Here is a 12,303-nt window from a genome sequence, read left to right on the forward strand (position 1 = left end):
TATCTAGAAATGTTGTCTAGGAGCTGGGTACTGGAATTGAGGCCTTATGACTCTGCCTGTTACCTTATTCTACTGTGAGTGACCTGGTGTCCAAGACGCAAGACAGAGTTCTCTTTACTCTTTGCTCTCCTCTCCTTAAGCAGAAAGTAGGAGACACTTTCTTGCTGAGAGCTTCACTGCCTGGAGTTGGGGGAGTGATGACACAAGCACTCCCTTTGCCATGCCAGTTGGTGTCTCTCTGGGTCACATGCCACCCTATTTCAATAGCTCTAAGCCACGCCTAGTGCTAGGAGTTGCCTAGGAATTGCAGTCTTTGTGTCCTAGATGCCTTTCAAGTTTACCTAGGATCCCAGAGCATTTCAGTTTGCAGTGTTGAGGCTTGCTGAGCAAGTTCCATCTGTTGGGATGGGTGTTTCCCTGCTGGCTAGGGCTGGTCCAAATGCTCCCTCTGTGGTGGGTGCTAGCTGAACCTAGGATGGCTCTATCCTCCACTGTGACAGGGCAGCACTGAATTCAATGTGACGTCCCGCAGTTGCTGTGTTCTGTATCCCCAAAGCGCACAAATTGCCTTTCTGCACCACAAGCGGCTGCTGAGGGATATGGGTGGGGTGGTATCAGCAACTCAGGACTGTCTCTCCATTCTTCCTCATTGCCTCTTTTGGTAATACAAAGTTAAAACCATGTACTGTGATTGCTCACCTGATGTTTGGTTCTTATGACAGTGTTTTTCTGTGTGCAGATGGTTGTTTAAATTTGGTATTCCAGGGGGTGTGGGAGTGTGATTCGTGTAGGCTTCTATTCTGCAATCTTACTCTGCCCTCTGAACTTTAATTTATACCGTACAATAAATCAGAGTGAAAGGTAAACAACAAGGTTACAATGTAACTCTATTATAAATTTTGAATTTTTTTTGGTGACAAATACCAGTATATTTTTGTCTTTGGAGCTATAAATTATTTAATTTAGCAAGCTCTAAAGCTTATACATTTTAACTTCTCAAGTAAGAAGTCTGGCACTTTATGGCTATAAATTTTACTATCAAAATATCCAGGGTAGTGAATTCATTTTAATAATTATAATTCTTCTAAACATCATTTGAAGAATTATTTGTGGACACTAGACTCAAGACTATACTAAATCCAAACAGTATGCCTGGGACCTCAGTTTTGAGTTTTTCATCTCAGTTATCTGTCCTTCAACTTACTACTTCCTCTTACACTTTCATTTACTAAACACATTTTCAGATTTTTAAATTGGACCTTCTCCTCCAAGGCCCTATTGGACAACTTTGTAAATATGCATTTACAGCCTTTAAACACCAACATTTTAAACTGAGACTAATTCCTGCAACCACATTCCTTGTTAAAAGTTCATCACTAGGCCGGGCATGGTGGCTCACGCCTGTAATCCCAGCACTTTGGGAGGCCGAGGTGGGCAGATCATTTGAGGTCAGGAGTTTGGGACCCACCTGGCCAAAATGGTGAAACCTCATCTCTACTAAAAATATAAAAAAAATTAGCCAGGTGTGGTGGCAGGCCCTTGTGGTCCCAGCTACTTTGGAGGCTGAGACAGGAGAATCGCTTGAACCCAGAAGGTTGCAGTGAGCCAAGATGGTGCCACTGCACTCCAGCCTGGGTGATAGAGCCAGACTGCGTCTCCAAAAAAAAAAAAGGTCAGCACTAGCAATATCTTTCTGTCATTTTCTTCTGCTCAAGGAACAAAAGAAGTCAAACAGATAATGGGTTCTGCCTGAGCCATTTGTGAAGTCTAAGAACAGATACGTATACTCCCTGTTATTCTTTCAGGGCATTATTTTATCCTTTTTTTTAAACCTTGAAAAATAAATGTTACTTAGCTTTATAAATATTTTGAAGTAAAGTTTCTGAATTTCTGTGAAGAACTCTTCTAACTTTTTCAAACACAGTCGTTACTCAATAGTTCCTGTAACATGAGATTTATTCCACAGTGAAAAAGTGACTTCCCCCTTTGTTACATGTGAGAGTGGCTCTGTTTTCTCAGGATCCCAAACTGCTCATTCAAAACTATCTCTGTCTGTTTTCCAACACTATTTATGTCAGATTGTAGGGAAACACCCACGGGAACTTTCTTTATATTTTTTTGCTGCTGTTTTTTAAAGAATGAAGGTACAGCAGTGTGAATTAATCATGGTTTCTCAGTTGCTGGGCATTGTACTGCTCCAGGGTTGTCAGTAGATATAGTCAGATTCCTGCGTTTCTGATAGAAGTCTGGCATTCACTAGTTCTCTTTGCTACTACTCTAGCAGTTGCTCCATGTTCAACTGGGCCTGAACCTTCTTCAGGCCTCTTCCAGAAAGAAAAGTTACCTGTGAAGTGTCTTTCTGATGTCTTAATTTATTTCTTCTACTGGTAAAATTGGCCGTAATGTTATTTTTTCTGTTTAGCTGGTTAAGTCTCTTGAGACTTGCAACTGGTTTCCTACACACTTCATTTTGTTTCAGAAGGCTTGCCTTTCTTTTTAACACTGGAAAATAGTGTTTTGTATTATTGTCACTTAGACATGGACAATTCATAGGACTAATTCCTTTTCCAATTCCAGATGATTTCCTAACTGCAAGGCCAATGATTATCCATGAGGATGTCTCTTTCTAGGCATTACTCTTCCTCTACAGCTTAGACTGGTTTTACCAAAACCAGAATTCTGTTGGAGTACCCATTGTATTCTCATCCTAAATTGCTGGAGTCTTCTGTTTAGTTTTGGAAAAGTCTGCTTTTTTCCTTCCTTTCAATTCGGTTTGATGACACCATCCAAAGACATATCAATTTTGTCAAGGTTTGTGTTGCTGCGGGCTTTTAGCAGCTGTGACAAGGTCACCATGGCTTCTGCCAATTGGGTACCAAACTGGTTTACAGCTTGAAACGTGGTGCTAGAACAGTCAGTGGGGAAGGCCAGAGTTGGAGACCTGCCACCTCTCATGCATGCACGCAAGCAGACTACCGGGCAGCATCCTTGTCCTCCCACCCGTGGTTGCCAGCATAGACCAATTTATCCCATTCATTTAAATTACTTGATAGTGTTCTCTGGAATACTCTTGAATATACCATAATTTAGCTAGTAAAACATATTGATGGATTACTGATAGTTCAGTTTCTTACTGTTACAAGCAGTGATACACTAAAAATCCTGTTACACGTATGTCTTTGGAGTATGTGTTTCTGGAGGATACATTTGATCAAATGATATATTAACTTAGCATCTTAATAAATTCAAAAAGATTGTTCTTATTTAAACATCAACCTTCTTGCCTGTTTCCTTATGCTTTTAGGAAAACTTAAGTACTATCAATTTTTATACTGTCAATGTAATTGGTAGATATGTTTCATTGTTTTAATTTGCATTTAAAAGATTAATGAAATGGGTTTTCTGTAACATTTTTATTTTAGTCATGTTTTACATATTGTGACCTGTACTGTCTTGATATCCTTAGCTCAATTTTCTGTTGGATTTTTCTTTATTCTGTTGATTAGTAAGATTGTGATATATTAGTGAAAATAGCCATTTGTCAAATGTTAGAAATTTTTTTGCTTTTAAAAAATATACATACTCTATACTGTCATAGATGTTTTTAATTTATAGGTAGTCAGATTTTTAAATCTTTTTAATGGTATCTTTGATTTTGTTCTTATGCTTAGGAATTCCTTTCTCAGCAAGAGTATTACGAATTTGAAAGATTTTCTGTCATCAGTATTATCTTCTCATTTTTATTATAATCAAGATTTATGATATCCAGGAATGTTTATTTCCATTTCCCTTTTTTTGTTTTCATTGTGTTCCTAGATTCTAGTCTCTAATTTGGCATGTACAACATCATCAAATAGCCTGAAACCTTGGCATATTATTATTTACTGTGGATCAGAATAAAGTATTAGATGGGATGATCTTGGATCTTGCTTAATTGAATACCAATTTATAAGTACCTATACTTGGTAATAGTTTATAAGTGGGCCAATTATCAGTCCTTGTTTGCATGACATAGTCTAAGTTTAACCTGTCTTCCAGAATAATTTTTTTTCGAGATGGGGTCTCACTCTGTCACCCAGGCAGGAGTGCAGTGCACAATCTCAGCTCACTGCAGTCGTGGCCTCCTGGGCTCAAGTGATCCTCCCATCTCAGCCTTCCGAGTAGCTGGGACTACAGGAGTATGCTAGCATGCCCAGCTAATTTTTTGTAATTTTGATAGAGACAGGGTTTTACCATGTTGCCCAGGCTGGTCTCAAACACCTGAGCTTAAGCCCTCCTTGTCCTCCCAAAGTGCTGGGATTACAGGCCTGAGCCACCACACTTGACCAAGAATAATTTTTAATAGTGTCCTTTCACTGTAAAAAGTGCCTCAGTTTAAATAAAAAATTATAAATGTTATAAAAGATAGTTGTTTACATGGGATAGTTCTTCAGGGTATTGTAACACTAAAGCTTTAGTTGTTTCCATTTATGTCATTCAGTTGTTTCTGTTTATATTACTTCTATAGTAGTAATATTTCATTTGCTTTAACTTTTAAAATATCTGTTCTTTTCATGATGAACTTATTACAAGCTTCATACAGTTGCTTATGTGAGGTATTTCTAGAACAGTTATGCTAGTGTGTACTCTCTTTGCCTTCATTTTAATTACCAGAATGATGTTCACTTTTTGCATTAAATGTCACTTATAATTCTTATTTACCTAGTATTGCTTTAAAGATGATGAAACATTTGTCTCTGTATGTGGACATATTTTGGTTATATTTTATTAAATATGTCATCAAATCTTTTTTGTATGGCTATGACCTAATGTTTTAACCTGGCCAAATAAACCATTACTTATTACATTAATGTTTTCTGATGCTGCATATACTCGGATCATTGGATTTTGTGGTATGCTAATTAATACTGGATCATTGGATTTTGTGGTTTGCTAAGTAATACTGTTCTTAACACAGATCCCTGTGGGAGCCACTAAATGCCAATCCCCATTGTACTGTCACAGTGTTGATAAAAGTTTGGTACTTGTTATCTGCCAGATAGGTTTTCAGCTATCTTATTTTATTCCGATAGTATTTCTCCAGCCTTTTCTTATGTAGTACTGTGTCAAAGAATATTTTATAATAGGTAAATTGTATCTGTTGTTCTTTCTTTCTTTTCTCTACTACCTCTGCTACTGCTTAAAAGGTTTATAGAGTTTAGTATTGGTCATTTTCACCACTGATTGTAAACTGTAAATCAACCCATATTCTTTTACATTTTGAGGTGTTTTGTAAAATTGCCATATAAAAAGGCCAGTTTCAATTTTCCTCTAGTTAAAAATATCTTTTTTTTTTTTACGAATACATCTTAAGAAACCTAACTTTTTTTTTTTTTAATAACATTTCTGGTTGTTTGTATGTTCATGTCATAATATATATGTTTCTCAGTGTAATATTTAGGTATATATGTTTCACCCTTAATTTTTATGTTTGTTGGTCCCATTAATAAAATTTGAGAATATCTGTCGTGTAGAACACCATATAGAAATTACCAGTTTGTGCCACCACTAGCTTTTAAACATTACTCTTTGGATATAGCTATTTATTTGTAGGTATTTTCAATTTCATGTTATGTAAACTGTATATGACATTTTCATAAAAGTTTGTTCTTTTAAAATATCTAGGCACTGAAGATTAATGAAGTTCTTGCCATTATTTTTGCAATGCATGTAATAATGTAAAAAGAAGATTGTTTTATTAGACACAGTCATTTTTCTTGTTTTATGATATTTAAAGTATCTACTGTAATATATAAAGTCATGTTTGTTGGTGTTTGTGTTTCTTCTGCAGACAGTGATAATGAACTCTCAAGTGGAACAGGTGATGTGTCTAAGGATTGTCCTGAGAAGATCCTATATTCTTGGGGAGAATTGCTAGGAAAATGGTAAAATTTTATTTTTCATACTGAAAATTTTATATTTACATAGTTGATGTTAATTTGTTGTATTAAAATCTGTGTGTTAAAATAGGTTTTAAAGGATTAATATTAAAATCTATCTTAATATCTTAATGTTGTTTAAAAACTTAAAAATCAAAATATATTTTATAGATACTCTTTATATTTGGCTAGGTCTTCCCCCCAAGTATGGTTTTATTTAACTTGCTTTTAGAAGATGTCTTTGTCTTATTATTTCACTCAGACCTTATTATTTGTCTTATTATTTCACATCATTTAGCAGAGTCAATTTTATGTTATATTGCCAATGCATTTAAATGTCTACTGTTAAAGGGTTACATTTTTTTTAAAACCAAGTCTATTACCACTAAAATAGGCTGTATAGTTTAGAATTTCTCATTTTACCACTGACACAGCTTGTTTCATTCTTTCTGACTAAAACTATTACTTTAAATTTTGATGTATTTTATGTGGAATTACAAAAAAGTACTCTGTTTATATTTATTATATTAAGTACTCTTTATATTTATTTTAAATACGTTTTTTAAAAGGACCATCATATGTCGGTGTAATGAAAAAATCCTGCCAACAAAATACTTCCCCATACTAATATAGACGTAGAAATTCAATTTATTGTTGAATAAGCATATCAGATTACATGCATGCAGGTAGTCCAGGGGAGACTACAAAGTCTGGGCAGTCACATCTCTCTCAAGACTTAAAGGGTTTTTTCTTTGTTGTTTTTTTTTTTCATTCCAATAGCTTTTAGGTTTTATTTTCATATGGAGCACCAGTAAGGTGTTAGAGCCAGTCAAAATAAGGAGTTGATTTAGAGATTTATTTTCTTTACCTGGCAATTCATTTGCACTACCAAGAATGGGAATCCTTTGCATAGCTATGGACAGTAAACTTTGCATTGCCATTATGTTATATATGTTGAGAGTTGTAAACTAGCCTAGTGAAAGACAAAGGCACACACTTCTGTGTTGTCACACAATTCCCAGATGTTCCAGCCTTTCCACTGAAATGATGTTCAGTAATCTTTTTGTCCATTTCAAAAATCTTACACAATTTTACCCCACACTATATCCAGGATCTAATTTACTCATTTGCAAGCATTGTCCACCTAAATCTAAATTTATCTCGTATGTTTTTATCTGTTTTATTTAGGGTTACTCTCTTACTTTAAGATGAACAGTTCTCTTTTTAGATGGTCCTGAGTTAGGACAATTTCAATGGGGGATGGAGAGCGGCAGGAAGTGAGATGGGAGAGTGTGTTCTAGTTAGAGGCAGGTGACTTTCTCAGCCTCAGTCCAGGCTGGGGAACAGGAAACATGCTAAACTTTTAAAACAGAAGCATTTTAATGCAGATAATTGGCTTACAATGTGTTAGAAGTTTGAGAGAGCAGAAAGGAGACATTATGACTGGAGTGACCCAAGTAGTAGGAAATAGCTATGGCCTATAGGACTGGAGAAATAAAATGAAAGAAATATTGTTACCAGAATCTAGGAACTCAGAGGACGTCTGAGGAGCTGACGCAGGAATCTCTGAGGAGGGCTGCATCCTGGTTGCTTAGAATTATGAGGATGCTCATAGCAGCTAGTGTTTAGAAGGAACTGTCAGGGCAGGGGACAACTGTTTAGTCCCACACTTCTGAAGAGATATCCAGATCTTGGGTATCGGAGCAGGTGGGGAGAACCACATCATTGGTGCTGGTACTTGTTGCCCTGGCTAGAATTAGTATTTTTCAGGAGTTATGGTATAGCTGGTGCTGGCAATGGAATTCCTTCTTCCATTCTTCTACCTTCCACCTGTATATGTCTATTACTCATGGGCAGAATCTAACCTGGAAGCCAGTGGGTAAGGGAGTTTGGGATATGTAGTCTGCAGATTCTCGGCCCTTATATCTTTGAGCAGAATATGGAAGGGTGGACTTGTAGTTGATAGGCAGTGGGTAAATGACTACAAAAGGGTAAAAGCTGGGTCTAATTCTCATTTACCCATTTATCTGGGCCAATTGAATTAGGCATTCTTAATATCCAAAGTTTTTAGATAGAGATTTATTTATTAGGAACACTGATAAGGAAAAAAAAAAAAGAAAAACAGCACCAACAACTTTTCCTAATCTTCTTCATCTTTGGTCTGAAAGTGTACATTTATGGTCCAACCATATGGATGTGATTGACAGCAGTGGATAGAATGGTAGCATATGCATTGATACCACGGCTTGGCTTCTACTATCACATGGTTTTTCCTTTCTCACTTCAAGTTATTTGCTGGGGGAAGGCTTAGGAATTTACGTGGACCTCCATGCACCATAGAAATAAGCAACGTCTCTCCTGCGGCAGCTCTACTCTCTGGCCAGAATTTATTTTTCCCTGATTCTCTGGTCAAGAACAGAGGCATAGTCTTCCATTGTGGTCACTTCATAAAACAAGGGCTCCTTTCTTACTGGATCTCTCATTACTGATAATTGTGTGTTTACTTTTTACCGGCCCAACACATTCATTCTTTCTAGTATAGCAAAATACATGACACCTAAAACTAATACCTTATACTCCAGTTGAAACTAATCAGCAAAAGAGCTCTTAGAGATCTATATATAGGTATTGTAGAAACTAATTTTCTTTGGATAAGATGTTTCTTCTTGTCCATAATTTACTCCAAAAGGCAAAATAATTTCAACTTGATAAGATCTATGGAAGGGGAATATAGTTTAATGGGAAAAATACATTATGCTAAAACTCAGAGCTGAATTAGAGTTCCAGTTGTAGTGCTAACTTGATAGGTAGCTTGCACAAGTTATTTAACAGTTTTGGGTTCCATTTTTCCAGTGAAGCTTTTATAAACTTGCTCATATATGCATGCTTTGTCTTTCAGAAATGGAATAATGTTTGCAAAGTTTTTTTGTGTGTTTTGTTTTTCTTTTTCCTAGCCCTTAGATTGAGAAAATACCTTAATTTTTATTGTCTTTTTATGGTTTGGGATTATATCACCATTCATGAGGTATTTACAATAACACTCTGGGCTCTTTCATTTAAGAGAATATGTACAAACATCTCACTTTCTTGGTTCTTAGATGAAATTTAGTTAAAAGTCCACATGCTTATTGGGAGAAATGGCAAGGTGAGAATGGTTGGGAAGGGAAGTAGAGACAGACATTGGCTTTTTATCAATCAAGTTTCTTTTGATTTTAAATTATTTATTCATAATATTTTCTACATGGTAGTTAATATTCTAAAATGATAAACAAAATTTAATATAGAAAAAAATTATGCTTTTCTTTTTTGCCTTTGCATGCTCTTATTTCAAAATAGATTTAAAATTCATGGCATATTATACTAGAAAACAAGTCTGTCAATGATCTAAGCTTCTATCTTTAGATACTAGGAAAAAAGAGAAAAACCCAAAGCAAGCAGAAGCGAGGAAATAAGAATAGAAATAAATGGAATTGAGAAGAACACTACAGAAAATCAGTCAAACTGAAGCTAATTTTTATCAAGATTAATATATTTGATGATGATAAACATCTAACTAGACTGATCAAGAAAAATGAGAGAGAAAACACAGATACAAGAATCAAAGAGGCTACATCATTACAGATCATCACAGACATTACAAGGATATAAAAGAATATTATAAGCAACTCACTGCCTATAAATTTAGAAGCTTAGGTGAAATCGACAAACACTTGAAAGTCATAAATTGCCAAAGCTTACTTGAAATAACCTGAGTAGTCCTATATTAGTTGACAAAATTGAATTTATAGTTAAAAAGTTTTCAGTAGAGAAAATTTGAGGCCAAACTGACAAATTCTACCAAATATTTAAGAAAAAAATAATAAGACTGCGCGCAGTGGCTCATGCCTGTAATCCCAGCACTTTGGGAGGCCGACGCAAGCCGATCACTTGAGGTCATGAGTTTGAGACCAGCCTAGCCAACATAGTGAAACCCTGTCTCTACTAAAAATACCGAAAAAATTAGTCAGGTGTGGTGGTGTGCACCTGTAATCTCAGCTACTTGGGAGGCTGAGGCACAAGAATTGCCTGAGCCTAGGAGGTGGAGGTTGCAGTGAGCTAAGATTGCACCACTGCACTCCAGCCACTGACAGAGCAAGACTCTGTCAGAAAGTAAAGTAAAGTAGAGTAGAGTAGAGTAAGAGTAGAGGAAAGGAAAGGAAAGGAAGAAGGAAGGAGAGAGAGAGAGACAGACTGGCAGGAAGAAAGAAAGAAAGAAGGAAGAAAGAAAGGAAGGAAGGAAAAGAAAGAAAGAAAGAGAAGGAAGGAAAGAGAGAGAAAGAAAAAGGGAAGGAAAGAAAGGAAAAAAGAGAGAAAGAAAGAAAAGAAAGAAAGATAAGATAAGGAAGGAAGGAAAGAAAGAAAGAGAAGGAAAGAAGGAAGGAAGAAAAAAGTATATAAATTTTACATAAACTTTCCAGAAAACAAAAGAGAAGGCAATACTCTCCAGCTAATTTATGTCATTTGCTTACCATGCTCTTAAAACCAGATGAAAATATTACAAAAATGAAAATTGCAGACCAGTGCCCCTCATGAATATAGACTAAAAAGGCCTCAACAAGTCCTAGTATATCAAATCCAATAATATGTAAACTTAAAAAAGGATAATGTCGCATGGCTATGTGGGACATATTTTGGGAATCAAGACTGCTTTGACATTTGGAAACAAATCAGTGTTATTCACTTATATCAATAGGCTAAAGAAGAAAAACCATATAATCATTTCAATAGATGCAGAAAAAGCATTTGACCCAATTCAGCATTCATTCATGATTTTAAAAAACCAAAAAACAAAAAAATGTCTCAGCAAGCTAGGAATACAAGAGAGCTTTCTTAACCTGATAAAAGGTACCCATGAAAGACCTGCAGCTAACATCTAACTTAAGAATGTCACATCCCACGACTGGGAATAAGGTACAGATATCTACTCTCATGAGTCTTACTCAACGTTGTACTAGAAGTCTTAGCAAGTGTAATAGGCAAGAAAAAGAAATAAAAGGCAAACAAGATTAGAAAGGGAAATAAAAGGCAAACAAGATTGGAAAGGAAAATATAACACTGTCTCTATTTGCAAAGATGTGATTGTCTGTGTGGAAAACTCCAAGGAATCTACAAAACAAACAAAAAACTCCTAGATCTAATAAATGAGTTTTACAGTGTTAAAAGATACAAGATCAATATGTGCACATCAGTTTCATTTCTATATACTGGCAATGAAAAATTGAAAATAGAAATGTTGAAACAAAAAAGCACCGTAAAAGAAAACCATGAAATAGACAGAAATCTAACAAATTGTGAGCTAGATATATACTTTGACATACTAGAAAACGATAATCAAAGACATCAAAGAAGACAGAAATAAATGAAGATATATACTATGTTCATGGAATGAAAGTCTCGATATTGTTAAGCTTTCAATTATTCCCAAACTAATCTTAAAGGTAGTGCAATTTCAATAAAATTCTCAGCAGATTTTTTGGTAGCAACCAACAAGCTGATTTTAAAATTTATATAGAAAGGCAGAGTAACTAGAATAGCCAAAACAATGTTGAAAGTGAAGAGCACAATGAAAAGACATACTACCTGATTTCTAGGTTTACTATAGAACTACAGTAATCAAAAGAGTATTGGTACAAGGATAGACATTGAGATTAGTGGCACAGAAAAGAGAGTTCAGAAATAGAGCCACACAATCTAAAGAGACATTTTCTAAAGAAGACATACAAATGGCCAAGTAGCACATAAAAAGATGCTCAATATCATTAACCATCAGGGAAATGCCAATCAGAGCTACAGTGAGATACCACTTCATACTCACTACGATGTCAATAATCACAAAGACAGATAATAACAAGTGTTGGCAAGGATGTGGAGACGTTGAAAACGTCACATAGCAACTGCAACTTTCATATGTTGCTGGTGGAAATGCAAAATGGTGCAGCCATTTTGGAAAATAGCATGGTATTTTCTTATACAGTTGAAGACTCTTCTTATACTACCCAGCAATTCGAATCCCACTGCTGTGTATTTACCAAGGTGAAATTAAAACCTATATGGGAATGTTTATGATGGCCTTGTTCATAATTACCCCAAACTGCAAACAATCCAAATGTCCTTCAGAAGTAAATGTATCAACCAACTGTGATATATTCATTCTATGGAATACTGCTGAGCAATTAAAAGAATGAACTGATGTACATCACAACTGATGGATGTCAAGTGTATCATGTTAAGTGACATATGCCAAAGTCAAGTGACTTAATACTATGTTATTCCATTTGTATGATATTCTGGAAAAGCCAAAACTGTCATCATAGGAAGCATGTCAATAGTTGTTAAGGACTGGTGG

The 12,303-nt window shown here is 35.5% G+C and overlaps 1 protein-coding gene and 1 pseudogene across 1 annotated transcript in view; one reads left to right on the forward strand and one right to left on the reverse strand.

The window, feature by feature from the left end:
- RABGAP1L (RAB GTPase activating protein 1 like) overlaps window positions 1–12,303 on the forward strand; it is a 799,508-nt gene that overhangs the window by 197,247 nt on the left and 589,958 nt on the right. Inside the window, 1 exon segment of the mRNA XM_033198684.1 lies at window positions 5,831–5,924. Within this exon segment, the coding sequence (XP_033054575.1) occupies window positions 5,831–5,924 (94 nt within the window).
- LOC117075957 lies at window positions 1,956–2,721 on the reverse strand (annotated as a pseudogene).

The sequence above is a fragment of the Trachypithecus francoisi genome, unplaced genomic scaffold (assembly GCF_009764315.1).
Source record: "Trachypithecus francoisi isolate TF-2019V2 unplaced genomic scaffold, Tfra_2.0 Lachesis_group5, whole genome shotgun sequence".
Lineage (NCBI taxonomy): Eukaryota > Metazoa > Chordata > Mammalia > Primates > Cercopithecidae > Trachypithecus > Trachypithecus francoisi.